The following is a 17137-nucleotide window of genomic DNA, read 5'->3' on the forward strand; positions in this document are numbered from 1 at the left end:
GTCCTGGCTGTAGTTCCGAGGTAACTTCTGTAACTTCTCCATGGACAGGGTCCTCCTAGATATTTCTTGAAGGCTCAGAACTGCCCTGTAAAAGATGATGAAGAAAGAGAGGGCAACTTCCACTGTCTAATCACCTGGATTTCAAAAAATACTGACCATAAATGCTTAGCTTTCTGGGAAGGAAATGTACTTGGTACACCATAAATTACAAGGAATGTGATCAGGGTCAGAGATTTCAGCACACTGCTGTCTGGATGACCAGTCAGACCGGCTTTTCTGGTCTTTCACGATCACCTGAGAGGATTATGATTCTGATCCAACTGGGAAAACAAATTGGCAAGGAGGCACAAGAAGCTCAAGCCTAAACAACAGAGCAATGCATTCTCTCCTAGCTTCTATCAGGGTAATCCATATTAAAGTGCCACTGAAAATGAGAGCAGCCTAGTTGAGCTTTCAGACATCTTGGACACTCCCTGAACCAGGAGTTTATTCTGGCTGATATCACAGGAACTAAGCCACTCTATCTGCGACCAATCAAAATGCTCACCTTTCCCGCACTACTTATGTTTCCATGTTGCTTGCTATGTTCCAATCCTATATGAGTGGACAGAAGTCTGGATCCGTAAAGTAAAACTTACCTGATGTCATTTTGTGGAGTTACTTCTTCCCAATCGACTCCACCCAAAATGTTCTCTAGGTTCCTCTACAGTGGCCTCTTCTTTGTCTGTGTATGTCATTAGCATAGTTGAATAAGAAATTTCTATTTAAGAAGTTTATATTTAGTTTGCTAATGTAGGGTTTCTGCACAGTGTTGGAACTATTATTTAGTGCAGGATTGTTGGCCGTTCTGGGAATTTCCCATGTATGTGTTTAGGCTGCCACTGATGTATGTACTGAAAGAGAGGCATAACACGTCATATCAGACTGGAGGGGATTACTCCTAAAAAAGTCAATTTGTTTTTGTATTTTTAGATATCAGGTCAAGACAACTGCATTTCTGTTGAACCTGAGGATCTATTCCTTATGCCTGGAGAAGAGCAAGAAGTGGCAGTCCTATTTTCTCCAAAGGATTTAAAAACCAGTAGTGAAAGGTAAGGTATAATCTGCTTGATGATCAGTTATTTAAAACAGAGGTTCTCAATCTGGGGGTTGTGAACAGATGTTAAAGGGTCCCACATAATTTTGTATAATTCAGAGTAAGGGTTTTTTATCAGGATGTGCCAGCTTCCCAAGTATCTTGTATTTATTGCAATTTTTTTTTTGTCATTTAGCTTCTTTGGTGTTCAAGGGTTGATCTAAGCATTTTCAATGTGTCTACTAGCCTGGGAGCAGAGGGTGGGGGAGAAATAGTGTGATCCTCTTTTTTCCCCTGGTTTTATTTCCTGAAGGCAGAGGTCTTTGCTCTCAAGTTAGTTCTCCAGTTCTTTTGGAAAGTCTGATTCCTGGTAATTTTTCTACAAGTGTCTACTCTATATGCCCACTATTGGCCGCATCAACTGGTGCGGTGTGGATGGTGGAATCTTCGGTGGCAGCGCTTGTTAGAGCGTTCATGCACCCCTTCCACTCTTTCCTGTCAGTGGTGTAGCATGTTTTGGGGGCATGGCCAAAGAAGGGGGCATGGTACCAGTTGCCTCCTCAGTGACTTGCAACCACCCCAACAAAAGGAAATGTACCCCTCCAAATTACAAGGATTTGTAGCTAAAAATAATACTATTTTTGTAGATTAGTTTTAGGATGTTAGTTTAGGTAAGTAAGATAGTTAGATATTTACCTGGCATCATATCGTGGCAGAACTGAACTTGAAAAAGCCTGGATTTAGAAGGTGTACATCATGCTCAGCGGTCTTCCCAGCATCCTATACTCATGTCCAGTGCCTGAAATGTTAGGAAAAAAACATTCTCCTTCACATTATGCTATTTGCAGCATATTTACTTCTCAGGCCCAGAGAGACAGAAAAGACTCCCATGTGCTTTTGTTAGAAGAGGCTTTGTCAGCCAAACCTCTGGGGCCATATATAGCTATAGGATACGAGGGAAAGGATAGGACATTTGAATCAGCTCAGAGTGTTTCCAGATCCAAGAAGGCTTAGTGAGGGTTCCAGCCTAGCACCAAACTCCAGTTTCAAGTCAACTGAGCTCTCAGGAGCCAAATATATTCAGAAAGGCAGATTTCAACAGACTCCAATTAGGACAGTAGTGCCCAAACTTTTCCTGTTGCCTGCCCCCTGACCCCCTCTAGTAATGGAATCTGTCCCTGCTCCCCCTTCATTACTGCACAGTTGGCTCAGCAGAGGAGCTTGGGCTGAAGGCAGAGCTGGGGGCAGTACTGGGGATGGGGGTGGAGCTGCGTCCGGAATGGAGCTGCAGCTGGGGCTGGAGTAGAGCTGGGTGGTGATCCCTCCCCACCCCTGTTCCTCTGCACCCCATAGTTTGGGGACCACTGAATTAGGAAGAAAAGGAGTCGAAGGGGGCTGGTCATTTTTAAAAGGTGTAAAACTAGAGGCTCAACATCAAGCTGTTCCAATGCAGACAACCAGTAAGAGCCACAGGAGGCAGACATGGTTGCACAAGGTGCTTTTTAGCTATCTGGAAAAGCAAAACGGATGCATACTGGAAATGGAAGAAGGGATATGTCACCAAGGAACTATGCATGGAAATAGTGCAAGACTGTAGGGACAAAATAAGGAAAGCCAAGGCAAAGAATGAGTTACAGCTGGCAAAGAAATGCTAGAGACAAGAGGAAGGGGTTCTTCAAATATGTCAGACAAAAAAGAAAGATAAAGGACATGTGGGTCCACTGCTCAATGGAGGTGAGCTGGTAATGGAAGATGATAGTAAGGCAGAGCTGCTCAGTGAATGCCTACTTTGCTTCAGTCTTTATTTAAAAAAAATAAAAATAAAAAGTGACCAGATGACTAGCAAAGTTACCATAGACAGTAAAGGAGAAGAGATGCAGACTGGAATAAGTAAAGAACACATCAGAGATCTTCTGACTGATCTGAATTAATTTGGATCAGTGGGGCCGGATGCTATTCATCTGAGGGTACTGAAGGAATTAGTTGAAGATATCTCAGAGCCACTGGTAATAACATTTACAAACTCATGCAGGACAGGAGAGATCCCGGAAGGCGAGAAGGGCTAACGTAGTGTCCATCTTTAAAAAGGGGGAAAAGGAGGAGCTGGGAAACTATAGGTCAGCCTGACTTTGATATCTGGGAAGCTACTAGAGCAGAGGTGGGCAAACTACGGCCCGTGGGACTGTTCTGCCCAATCCCTGAGCTCCTGGCCCGGGAGGGTAGCCCCCAGCCTCTCCCCTGCTGTTCCCCCCTCCCCCGCTCATGCTGCTGTGTGGGCAGTACTCTGGGCTGCCTGCTCATGCAGGGCAGTGTGTCTAGCTCCAGCCAGGTGGCGCGGCAGCCAGACGTGCTGCTCTGAGTGGCATGGTAAGGGGGCTGGGACCGGATAAGGGGCAGAAGGTCCTGGGGGGCAGTTTGGGAACAGGGGGCGGTTGGATGGAATGGAGGTTTGGGGGAGGGCAGTCGGGATGAGGAACGGGGCGGTTGGATAGGGCAGAGGTTCGGGGGGTGCAATCAGGGGATGGGGAGCGGGGTGGGGGGTTAGCTAGGGAGTGGGGTCCCAGGGGGCAGTTAGGGGCGGAGGCAGTCAGGGGACAAGGAACAGGGTGGAGTTGGATGGGTTGGGGGTTTTGGGGGGCAGTCAGGGGGTGGGAAGTGGGAGGGGGTGGAAGGGGGCAGGAGTCAGGCTGTTTGGGGAGGCATATCCTTCTCTACCGGGCCCTCCACACAGTTTCGCACCCCGATGTGGCCCTCGGGCCAAAAAGTTTGCCCATCCCTGTACTGGAGCAATGTTTTTCTATTTTAATTCAAACCAGAAGGAGAAACTAGGGCTTTCTTTAAAGCTTAATGGACCTTCAAAATGTATTTAGACATAGAAGAAACAGTCCAGGGAATGGATTCCCTTCTTGTTCTCTTCCAAGATTAGAAGAGGCCTCAGGAAGTCCAGATGAAGTCCATTTATGGGCAAATGGATAGGTTTTTAAAAGGCTGCAGAAGATCTCTCTCCAATAAGATGTAAAGCTAATTCCCTTAGAACCACGGGCTAGAGAAAGGGAGGTATCTGTGGCCAAATTAGCAAAGCTGCTTTCTGGCACTTATTGCACATGAGCGTGCCCTTTGCAAAGTGCTCAGGGCTTTTATGAGATACTTTTTCTTCAGGACAGTATGTGCGGGGTCAGAGATTCCCGATTCCCATAACTCTCCTTTAGCCACTCACTTCGATGTCAGTTTCAAGTCTTTTCCCGTAGATTAATAGAGTCGAAGGCCAGATGGGACAATTGTGATCATCTAGTCTGACATCCTATATAATATGGGCCATAGAACTTCCTCAAAATAATTCCTTTTGAATCAGAGCATATCTTGAGTTAAAAATTGCCAGTGATGAAGAATCCACCAAGACCCTTGGTAACTTGTTCCAATGGTTAATTACTGTTAAAAATTTGCATCTTATTTCTAGTCATAATTTGTCTAACCTCAATTAACTTTTGCATATGCATGGTGCTCACTTAATAAGCATCTATTCAATATTTTTCTCATGATTGTTTAGTGTGTGACCCTCTGCCTTACTTACTGCATGCTATTCAAACCCTGCTCCAGAAACAGAATTCATTTCCTAATGGGTTTTTCTGTGGTGTTCATCAGTATAGTATTCAGGTGCATCACAACGTGAATTTATTTTCACAACATAACTGTGATATTAAGGGGGAATTATCCTCATTTTACAAGGTGGAAAGTGAGAGACAGAATCAAGTCAAAAGTAGTCACAAATTTTGGTGTCCAATTTGAGACATTTAAGACCTGATTTTTCAAGGTACTTAATATGTTGTAGCATTTGATACATTCACACACAGCTTAGATTGAATTTAATTGCAGCTGTGAGTGCTCACCCCTTCTGCAAATGAGACCCTGGGGTCTCAAGTCAGGGACTCATAGAATAAGGAGTGTAATTAGTGGCCTTCTCTGAGAAGTTTTGTGTAAGTAACTGATGCTTCCAGGGGGCATTCAGTGTTGTGAGGGCTCCTCGCTACTATCTGCCTATAGCATGAGGAGGCCTTGTCTGAGCATGCCAGGGGTCAGCTTCCTGATGCCACAGCCTACACAAATACTCCCCTCTCACCTGTGCAGGCTTAGCTGTCCCTCAGCAGTAGGGTGACCAAATTTTCCAAAGTGAATGCTGCATTGGGCTGGCCTGAGGGACTTCTTCCCATCCCCCCGAGCAAAGCTGGCACAAGCGTCGCCCCATCCCCTCCTCCTTCCTCCCCAGGGCTGGCTCGAGGGGGCCCCCACCGTGGCACTGCTGACCACACCCCTGAACTTTCCTCCATGTCCCCTTAGAGGGGTGCACCCCACTTTTTTGGCAAAACTGGGCCTTGATCAGTTGGCAAGAGCAATCCAGACAAATGCCCAGTTTTGCCAAAAAACTCAGGATGCCCAGGACAGGGCATAAAAAGGGGACTGTCCCAGTCAAATGGGACATATGGTAACCGTACTCAGCAGGTAAATAATAGGTATGCTACAATCTATGAGTGCTTTGAGCTTCCCCCTCGAGTGTCCAGCCCCTGTTACACTGGACACTTGCAGAATTCACAGATAAGATGTTCCCAAAAGAGCAGTACACCTCAGTTTACCAATTACATCTCAGGTTCACCATTCTGGTCAACTCCCAGCATTTAGAGATGTTTATAGTGAAAACAAAAATAAGTTTATATAACAAAGAAGAAAGATTTGAAATGAAGCAACAGCCTTTTAATGAAAGCAAATGGCTATTTAAAATAGTACCATGCTTTTTAGAGCCTAAACTTAACTAACAAGGCATTTTCTTGTCTTTTAAAGGTTACCTCACCCAGAATCTTTCTCCCATCTTTAAACAGGCAAACGAGCTGTCATCCTCTGTTTATAAAACAAACCTGCTGGCAGCTTGTCCTTTAGGTGAAAGATACCTGGATTTACCTTTGTAACTTCAGATATAGTTTCAACAATCCATCGTCTTCACTAATAGACAGGATACCTCCTGCTGCTTGTTTTTCCTGTTGAGAATCTCCCCTGGAGACTTCACAAATTTTAGCATTTTGCTCAGATGGTCAATAGGCATTCATTGATGTATACAGTACTTTCTTGTCTAGCTATATGTAAATTAAGTAATCATCTCCTGCATGAAGAAACTTGTTTATCACCTTTTGTTGACCAGCCCCAACTCTCAGACTTTAAGAACATAATTTTTAGTATGTATACATGACTCTTTACATATTATCCATATATACATTTCACAATGGTTGATATTCACTTCAACATAAGTTTTCATTAGAGTTCCTACATGACATCTTTTGACAAACTGTTATGTAGGGTCCAAACCCAAGAGATCCCTCCAAACCCTCTTTGCCCCTGTGCAGTGTGCTAGTTGGCACCAAGAGGTCCCTGGATCACAAAGACTTACTTCATATCACCTAAGAAATCTGTGGCAGAGGCAGGTATACAATCTACTTCTTCAGTGGAGAATTCAGCTGTCTTAACCATAAAACCGTTGTTTCTCTTTCTGCACTTTGCTGCCTTGTTTACTTCACACCTTCCAATTTCAGCAACAAATGAGGCAGGTGTCCTACTGACAACAGCCTACTTCACAACACAGCCCTCATTTCATCCCTGGACTACAGTTCATCCTGTTCATAGAATGAGGCTGAGGTCCGGGAGGGAAGAGGGGAAGTATGTGGTCATGGAATTAGACTGTATAATAATGCATAGACAACCATAATTGTAACACTTCCAAAGTGCTTGACTTTGCAGCCTTACAGTTCTTTGAATGTAGGGTTTTGTGTGTAATTTCCTTGGTGTTTAAAAAAGCAAGCTGCTTTTTTTAAAAAAAAAAAAAAAAAAAAAAAGCAAACTTCTGCCCATGTCCTTCAGTGTGTCCCTGATCCAGTCCTTTCTGTTCCCTGCCTCTGGCTCTTCATCCTAGTCTCAACTGAGGCTTCCTATCCATTAATTCATAGTTTCACTTCTCTGGACTCCTCACTAGTCTCCCCATCCCCCAGCTCCTTGTTCCCAGTATTGGTTAGGATGTTGGGGGAGAACTGGGATTGCCTGCTGTTTATGAAATCTGTCCTCCCCCCACCAACTGGTTCCCAATCCCAGTCTATTTGCCAACTAGTCCAAGGCTTCCCCCAGCTCCTTGTAGGTTATCTTCCCTCTATGGCTCCCACTCCTTGTTTCCTTGTCCAGCCAGTTCCAGTTCCTTCACCCCAACTCCCAGTTTCACATGCTCTTCCCTTCAGTCCCAGATCCTTGTCCCAATCTACTATCTCTGCTGTGCTCAGCCCAATGTCCAGGTCTTGTCATTTTTACATTCAAATAAGGCAGTTTTCTCCTCCATGCTGCCTGGGCCGAAGTGCGTGGACAGTTAGTGAGAGCACAAGAGAGAAAGGGTCTCAGTTCTAGTGCCTTGGCCCACAGCAGTAATTGCTGGAAAAGTCCTGCTCAGCCCCGGGCTGGAGATTTCCGAGCATGGACAGAATCTTAGGGAAATCTAACTGTGGAGCTCTAGCAAGTCTTTACTGGGTATGTGCAAGTTAAAGTTTTTTGTTTTTGTTTTTTGAAGGCTTGTAACTTGGCCGAATTTGAGTGGATTTTCACATGGATGACACAAAGCATATCCCTGACATGCTGTACACCCCCTGGATAAATTTGAAGTCTCTGATTCAAAGCATGGGGTACTAGGGTCTCTCAAAAAAAAAAAGTTGCCAAAAATTTTAGATGCACAAAACAGTATTTTCCCCAACATTGTTTTTGTAAATGGCACAATTGTTGTCTGAAATTTTCCATGATGAGTGTGTTTCAAACAATTAAAAGTTTGGCGATTGAAAATAGGGTCTTACATTGGGAGCGATTACCCAACACTTTTTGGATTGGGCAACTTGCCTTGCCTAAAATAAATACTGTGGGTAATGTTATATACAACTAATTTACGTGACCGTTTGCATGAAGAAATCCCATTCTTATCAGCTGACTTTCAGGATTTTCTTCTTGTAGTATCTTGAAAATCCTTGTGTTGCCATCTGGACCTCAGTATGAAGTGGTGATAAAAGGTGAGGTGAATATTTTGGGAAACAGACCATTGGCAACGACTTCCTGCTACTCAGACATTCCACCCATTCTCTCCAATAAGCAGTTCATGGCATGGGGAGGGGTTACACTTGGAAGAACAGTGTAAGTACCAGCAGTTCAGTTCTTCACATTTAATGTCCCATTAATATTGTAATGCACTTCTTTGCAGAGTAAATTTTTTTTGCTATGCTTGCATTTAGAGACTGAAAATGCAATGTTAGACTGGTTTTATTAAATGTCTTCCTAAGTTCATGTACCTAATGTTGAGCGTACATTGCATATATAAACCTTTTACTTTTTGTGCAGGAAATCTTTGCAGACTCAAACTGTAATCTTAACTTTCTGATGGCAGTGACTGGAAACATATATTCTTTTCTCTAAAACTAGCTCAGGAAACTAGTTCAAATAGTTCTATACTATTAGGAACATGTCCAAAATATCTTGTTGAAAAATTGTGAATGTATATGTTGTTTTGATATCGAGCAGCCACCAGCAGTAATAGTTTGCTATAAATATGGATCACTTTAAAAGCCCTGTTTTTTAGATTTTAAGACCAGAAGGAACTATTGGGAACATCTAGTATGATCTGAATAACACAAGTCATAGGAACTAACCTGAATCAATTCCAGTCTTGACGTTAAAATTTCTATTGATGGTGAATCCATCACAACCTTTAGGAAGTTGTTCCAATGGCTAATTACTCTTATTATTAAAAACTTGTGCCTTATTTCTAATTTGAATTTGTGTGGCTTCAACTTCCAGTCATTAGATCTTATTATACCTATGTCTTCTAGTTTTGAAGAGCCCTCCGTTGCCAAATTTCTGTTCCCCACTTAGATACTTATAGACTGTGATCAAATCACACCATGACATTCTGTTTAGGCTTGCTGGGTGAGATCTACTCCAATTTAGGATTAAACGTTTTTTAGCTTTTATTATACTTGTTTTAAAACAATGTTATGACTTATTAATTATACATACATGCAATAACAGATTCAGCAGGAAAAGTAAATGATCAAGTTACTTTCATGAGGGGCAGAGCAACTCTTTTCACATCTCTGATCTCTGCAATGTTCCGTTATTCTTCCCCTATATCTTCTCCACTCTTATTGTCAATCCTCTACCTTTTATCCTCTGTTCTGTACCTTTATGCAGCTACCTCATCTGTGTTCTAATGAAAACATTTTCATGCATAAATTCCAATAACTAACCTAACCTACAACATTTTTGCTTATCCTGCTAAATTTTATTTTGTTCTCTCTGGTTCCCAACACATTTGTCCTTGCTATCCACCCCCATTGGCTCCATCCAGTTCTTGTCTTACAATAGTTGTTTTTACTGGTCTGTTTTTGTGGCCTGGGGTTTTTACTTATTAGCTTTTCTTGTTGGGAAAGTGTGTGCGCACCTGATTTATTGCAAAGCTAATAGCTCTCTCTTGACTCTGCTTTACCTTGCTATCTGCATAGCCAAGATTTTACAAATAAGGCACATAAACCAGTTTTCTGATTTATAAACACTCTTAGCAAAATCTGAAGTGCTAAGTCAGTAGAAACATTCAAAAAGCAAAAAAAAATTTTTTTTCTCATTTACATATTCATTTCTCTAATATTTAATATATATTTGACTAACATGATTCATTACACAGTTCTCTAACAAGCTAATAAGATTGATATCCTTGAGTCTGTTACTATAAAGCTTGTTTTCCGATCCTTTAATTAGTCTCATGGCTCTTCTCTAAGCTCTCTCTCTAGTTTTTTTGATACCCTTGAATTGTGGACCCCAGAACTGTACACCCATTGCTGAATACAAAGGTAATATAACTTTCCTACTAGATATTGCTCCGTTAATACATCCCAGGATCACATTAGCCCTAGAGCTACAGTGTCACACTGGGAACTCTGGTCAGCTGATTATCCACCATGACCCGCAACTTCTCTTCAGTGCTGCCACTTACTAGGATATTCTCCCAACGTGTAAGTATGGCCTATGTTCTTTGTTCCTAGATGCATGACTACATTTGGCTATATTCATGCGCATATTGCTTCCATGTACCTTGCTTATCAAGCAGTCCAAATCACTCTATCACTCTACTCCTTTTCATTATTTACTACTCCCCCAGTCTGTATCGGCTGCAAAGTTTATCCAGGACTTTTATTTTCTTCCAGGTTAAATGATAAAAATGTTAAGTTAGGTGTAGGACCAAGAACCAGTCCCTCCAGGACCACACTAGAAACACCCACTTGATTTCATTTCCAATTACGTTTTGAGACCTATTAGGCAATTTTTAATCCATGTAATGTGTGCCAGATTGATTTTGTATCATTGTTTTCTTGATACTGCACCAACACTTTGATTAAGTCAGAGAATTTAGAGGTCAAGTATATTACAAAACCATACTTGTAATCTCATTTTTAAAAAAGTCAAGTTAATTTGTTAAGGTCTGTTTTCCATAACATCATGCTGGATTGGCATAATGCTAGCCTCTTTTAATACTTTATTAATATAGAGTCATGTATCAGCCGACACTTTGTTTTGCATGGGACCAATGTCAGGATCAATATCAATATAATTTCCTGTATCATCCCGTTCACTCTTTTTTTCTTTTCTTTTTTCTTTTCTCTTCTTTTCTCTTCTTTTCTTTTTTAAATATTGGTACAACATTAGCTTTCTTCCAGTATTCCCAGACTGATTGAAAATTGACATTAATGGTCCAGCTAGCTCTTTTAAAACTCTTGGATGAAAGTTATCCATGCCTGATGATTGTAAAACTGTCTTCAATAGCTAATGTTCAATATCATCACGAATTATCGTTTAAATGGAAAGTATTTCATCATTGTATGATATGAAAACATCTGCCTTTTTTCCAAATATAGAACAAAAACTTATCAAACTCTTTTATGCCTTCTTTGAATTATTGACCATTCTGCAATTTCCATGTAGACCAACATCATTGTTACAATTCCTTTTGTTCCTAATAAACTTAAATTCCTGTTGGCCAAAGATTTCTCAATGTCTCCTTGGCTTCCCTTATCATTTTTCTATATTTCCTAGCTTCTAGTTTATATTCATTGCTATCAACTTCCTCTTTATTCTATTTGTTAATGTATTGCTTTTTTAACTTATAGCTGCTTTCACTATCCTTGAAAATCAGCTGATTTTTTGAAACCAGGGTAGCCCTCTTTCTCTATTGTGGGATTGTAGTATTATGAACATCTAGTAAAATGTTCTTAAACAGTTTCCAATTATCATTTTAAAGAGATCCATATCTATTGCAAAATATTAACGCTGATGGCTTTTTTCCTAGAAAAAATCTTTTATTTTGCTTTTTAGTTTTAATTTCCAGTTAGAGTAACTTTTAAATATATTAGTTGATGAATATGTATAGTTCTTTTTAGAAAAGTGTGTTTTCAGGTACTTCATTGCTGATGTTTATACACACACACTCTCTCTCTAAACTATTGTATTACCTTGATGTGAATCAGGTCAAAAACTTTATTTAGAATGTCTTAATAAAATGAGCTTTATGAAAGGAGTCATCTGGTTGGCTATGAAATATTGCAGTTGTGCAGGTATCTAGTGCTGATTCACAGGCTAGAAATATAGTTCACCATTTAAAGCTTTATAACTACCTTTTTCAAGTATTAGACACTAACATGGTGATTCTTATGTAAAATGTTTCATTAGATGAAAGGTAAAACTAGTAAAGAGCTCTTTTGAAGGTTATTACAGCATTTACATGTTAGCGTATGTTTTAAGCTCTCATAACTTAAAAAGCAGCTTTTCTCGTATTCCTTCTTGAAATTTGTCTTTTTGACAAAATGTAGTCTAGGATTTAAAAGTGTGATAATATATATTGGGATGGAGATAGCCTTGTAATATAGATCTTGTATTCTCCTCAAGGCAGGTTCTTGGATGGACCCCTTGTTTTCAATCACTCAAAACTTAATTTTCTGGGAAATATCACAAATCCCGTGAAATAATATCACAAATGTAATGGACATGTTAAGAACATAAGAATGGTCATACTCAGTCAGACTAATGGCTCATTTAGGCCAGTATCCTGTATGCCAGCAGTGGCCAGTGCCAAGTTCTTGTGGAGGAATGAACAGAACAGAATGATCCATCCCCTATCATCCAGTTCCTGCTTCTGGGAGTCACAGGTTTTAAGGATGGACCCATTCCTCCAATGTTAACTGCTAATTGTCTAATCTCAGGCCTTGAAAAAGCTGCACCAGGTCAATTTAAATTGGTTGTTTAACTGGTGCATAAAATGTGTGTGTTAAATAGTCTTATTTTGGTTTAGCCTAAATTACATAAGCCTGGTTTAAGGTGAAAGTGTCTGTTCAGCCTCTTGCACCCCATTTCACTTCAAACTGTTTAAATAACACCTTTTGTTAAAGAGGTAAAGACTCCAGCCCCCAATTATGCTCTTTGGAGAGGGAAGCAGTAATGTAACAACTTTAACCAAAAGAATGTAGCAGGGTATAAATAAAAAGTGTAACAAAGAGGAATGCAATTTGCATCTAATTGGCATGCAAATAGCAGTCACTTCTGCAGCAGGTAGAACTTCAGTCCCTCTTGCTTGGTTTGAGGGGTGAGGGTCAGAATCACTATTATCCCTTTAACATGAATAAACGTGTTTAAATAAATCCTGTGTAACTGAAACTATCCTAAATATTTTTCAGTCAACAGAAACTAACTCTAAGAAATAACTCTCCGTCTGCAACTCAGCATTTACGACTTTTGATAAGAGGTCAAGATCAGAACTGCTTTCAGGTTAGCATAATGCAAACTTCTGTAACACTTTTAACCGACATTATAAGAAAAGTCTTTATTTTAGTAAAACTCCAAAACTCTGCTTGTCTAATATTTAAGCTTGATATGGCATTTTATCTAAAAATGTTTGCTGACACAGGTAGCCTCATTAGAGAATCTGAATTTACATTAAGGGATCATATTTCAAGAGTCCTATGTGAATCAGCTTCAGTACAAACAGTAATATTCTTGAGTTCATTCTAACTCAAGCAGGCTGATCCATCTCCATTTTAGAGGATGGGTTAAGTCCTTTCCAACCAGTCTCTTTGGTGCCGGTCTCTCTGAAATAGCCAGTTTGAAATAGTGTAACACAGATGTTAGAGGCTGCAACCTCAAGTGTCTGCCTTCCACTGTCAATTTCAGGTTTAGTTAGTTTGAAACTCAGTTTATAAAGTTAAACTTTTTTGAATTAATAGTGAAATATTGTTGCTGGTTTTTATTGCACTCAATCATTTTATTTTTTTTATAGTTGAGAAATACATTTGGTACGGAAGAGCGGTTGACTAGTAATCAGGAGCTCAAAATCCGCCCAAGAGACGATACCAATATCTTCTTGATGTTTGCACCCACACATGTAGCTTGCATGTTAGCAAAGCTTGAAATCAAACAGTTGGGGATTCAGTCCCAACCAGGAGTTAAATTTACTGTAAGAGTCCTGACTTAATTTCTAATATTTCTAGTGAGTGAGTTCCTGGCTTCTCCCTTCCTGGGAGGGGCAGAGGGTGGCAGGCAGCAGCAGTGGGTGTGTGGGAGGCTTGTGTGTGGGAGTGCTGTGGGGAGGCCTAGGAGGTGGGTGGGCTCCTGTCACCCCTTCCTCGCTTCTCAGGGAGTGTAACGGGCCTCACCCACCCTTCTGTGTGAACCCCTGAGAGGCTGGGGGTGCGGGCAAGCACTCTTCCCAGCAGGTGTGTGGGGAGACAGCATGGAGCTAGCAGGAGCTGGTGTGGAGAAGGGAGAGTGTGGGGGGGAGGCTGCATGGGGGGGGAGGCTGAATGCTGAAAGGAAGGGTGCATGGCCAAAGGGAGTGCGGGGGCGGGGGTTGGGGTGACTTGCCTCTTGCCTCCCCCAAGCCATGGGGTGGGTCTAGGTGAAGTGGTGTTTTTTTTTTATGATTTTAGCCACTGGAGTCTGAGCTCTAGGACCCTGCAGGACCTGGGACCCTCCCATCCTTCAGAGTCCTGAAGCTCGGGCTCTAGCCCAAGCCCAGAGGTCTACACAGCAATGAAACCTATTCGCAAGCCCGAGTCAGCTGGCCAGCCACAGGTTTTTCTTTGACGTATAGACATACCCTTAAGGTCTGAGAGCTCACAATATACAATTGAAAAGGCGATGCGTGTTGTCCCCACCTATCTACATGGTAGGGTAACATACACCATAGGGGTGTAATTTCTGAAGCACGCTAATGTGTTGTGTATTAATTGTTCTGTGTAGACCCTACCAGTGCTCCTTAAAAGTTCCGTAATGGGCTTTAACATAGTTTTGTGCTATATTAAAATGCACCAGGAAACTCTGTTTTAGCAGGGTTTACACAGACCGCTGGATATGCTTTACACAGGTTTATATTGTACCAACATGTTAATGCACTTCAGAAATCACATCCCCATACTGCACATTACCCCACCACGTAGGCAAGTCCTCAGATGTTCTTGAAACTGTTAGGAGGGTGTTAACAGAATTTTAAACAGTCTGAGGTAAAATACAATAAAATTAATTTAAACTTACTGTCACTTTGAAAAGGTCTATTTTCAGTGCATCACATTTAAAGCTTTTTCATGGGTCCCTCCCTTAACTATTTGGATTCTTTGCATACTTTAGTAGCTTTCATAAAACTGTTTTGTTAGAGACATTCTTAAAATGTTAGCTGAATTACTATTTTTATTTTCAGATACCTTTGTCTGGATATGGGGGAACAAGCAATGTAATTTTAGAAAATGTTAAAAAACTATCTGACAGTTACATGGTAACACTGAATGAATTATTGCCTGATAAACTTAGAGAAGTTTCTTTCCTCATAAGAAATATGGGCTCTCGAGCTGCCTATGTTAAAGCACTATGCTTTAGGGACCTTCAGTCAAAAGCTGTCATGGATCCTAGAGCGATGATTGTTTCTCCAGAGAAATTTGTACTTAAGGAAGGAACACAAGAGGTAAGTGTAAAAGCCCAATTCAACACAAGTTGTATTCATGTAAATTAAGCTGACTTATCCAGCTCATGTATGTGACCTGTAAATGTGTGTAAATTCTCCAATTGAACTGTATTCAAGTTTATGAAATCCAGAAGACTAAACTAACTTGGTGTTACAGTACATTTCTTTGACACTGACTTTATTTTACCAAACTTAATACTAATTTCAAGGAAAAAACTTTGAAAATTCAAGTATTTAAAGACTTTCTTTCAATTAGGTGGTTACAGTAACATGTAATCTTGTGGAGAGGGAAGAAATGTTACATAAAACAAGCACATCGTTATTATCTACAGTATGCTTCTTTTGTGGAGATGAAGTTTCCAGGCAACAGTATCGCAGGTAGGGTTGTATTTACTGCTCTGAAATAGTAAGCTATTTTATTACAAGTATGTGAAAAGTCAAATGTAAAGTACCACATTTGGTTTCTACAGTGTCTCGAAGGATAACATTAATATCCTTGCTGATAGAATAGAAGAGTGAAATGTTCTCTTTGGCAACTTATACTTTCAAAAATTATGAAGCCTCATTAAGTCTTCCACTAGCGTACTTTGAATTTGTTACTCTAGTATCAGAAGAGAGATTCTACCTTTTTATTCCTAATATGCTTTGATCTTAATTTTATGTAGCCTTTACTTAAACTCAAAAAAAATAAGAACTCTTGAGAGAAAGAGTCTAGATGTTAAATTTTTTTATATTAGTCTTCAATAGATCCTCACCTTGGCTTGCTCATTTGTACTCTTATGTGTGGAAAGGGTTAGGGATGTGTGTGTATGCACAAATGAAATCCTCTAGGATATTTAGGCATTCAGAGGTTATTCAAGTGTGCACAATGGATCTGAGGTATAAATATTTAATTGTAATAAGATGAAAAATTAACCAGTCACTCTACTTTTAATAAGCTACGTTTAAGGAGCACTTTTGCTGTATCTAGAACAAGTGATCTGATCATATATTGAAGTTGCAAAATAAGTATCAAAACACCAAACCATTTGTCACTCAGAACGTTCAGTCCAAGTTTCCCAAAAATGGATTCCAAAATTAGTGAGTATAGACTTCTTATGGGGGAATTGGCTGAGCTTTAGGTTGACTGGCTGATATCCACCCAGGCCTTGCAAAGTTCTGGAAGACATAGCTCATTGAAATAAATGATCCTTATGTAAATCAACTTTGTTTCAAAAGCTAAGTTTTCCTGTTTATGCACCAGCTATCAGAGGCCAAAGGGCAGTTCTATGGAACACCACTACACAGGTCAAAGTTGCTGCTTACATTTACCCCAGGACTCATCAGGTCTGGGACCCTTACCTGTAGGGAGGAAATATACAAAGCAAACAGTTTTTCCAATTTTAATATTTTATTAATGAAACTAAGTGAACAACATCATAAAATAAAATACATATAAACTTTTGATTAAGTTTATATCAAACTAATCTATCAAACTGATTAACAGTACCAAATAAACCAACAGTTCCTTGTAAGTTTCTGTGTAATAACTTAGCTTAGCAAGACTGCCCCCAAAGTAACAGGGCATGATCAGTCTCACTGCCACTCAATTATATTTAGGTTCCAACCAACTAGTTGATACAGTCATAGAGCATCAAACCGCTTCCAGGTTGAAGCTAATGTTGAGACTACAGCTCTGATGCCAATTAATGTAGCCTTCCCAAATTATATAGGTGGTTAGGTAACCATTAATATCTTCACTCTCATCCCCAAACATAGAGGGTTACATGCAACATTCCAATGCAATTTAAAATGACACACAGGTTATATTTGAAATTGAAATAAATTTAGGTGAAAACATGATTTTTCCTGATTAAACATACACCATCTAACCCATGAAATAGATGCATGTGTGAGCTTTTAGACAGCAAGGCAGTTTAACTTGGGAACTATTCGATAGGCACACTTCTCAGATGAATTCTGTTAGTTCTAGCCATCCACACGTGCTCACTACCAGCCATCTG

At 40.4% G+C, this 17137-nt stretch overlaps 1 protein-coding gene across 21 annotated transcripts in view; it reads left to right on the forward strand.

Annotated features, from left to right (window-relative positions):
* The window catches only part of CEP192 (centrosomal protein 192), a 199919-nt gene that overhangs the window by 108858 nt on the left and 73924 nt on the right, over positions 1-17137 (forward strand). For 19 of the 21 annotated variants that reach the window (XR_006278920.1, XR_006278921.1, XR_006278922.1 and 16 more), the window contains 6 exons: positions 973-1091; positions 8099-8275; positions 12859-12949; positions 13458-13634; positions 14874-15134; positions 15391-15512. Coding sequence is in view for 15 of the 21 variants with exons in the window: in XM_038390165.1 (XP_038246093.1) it covers positions 973-1091; positions 8099-8275; positions 12859-12949; positions 13458-13634; positions 14874-15134; positions 15391-15512 (947 nt within the window). In the remaining 6 variants the exon portion in view is untranslated. The remainder of the gene's footprint in view (positions 1-972; positions 1092-8098; positions 8276-12858; positions 12950-13457; positions 13635-14873; positions 15135-15390; positions 15513-17137) is intronic. The other 2 variants (XM_043508141.1, XM_043508145.1) reach the window with 1 other exon arrangement.

The sequence above is a fragment of the Dermochelys coriacea genome, chromosome 2 (genome assembly GCF_009764565.3).
Source record: "Dermochelys coriacea isolate rDerCor1 chromosome 2, rDerCor1.pri.v4, whole genome shotgun sequence".
Classification (NCBI taxonomy): Eukaryota; Metazoa; Chordata; order Testudines; family Dermochelyidae; genus Dermochelys; species Dermochelys coriacea.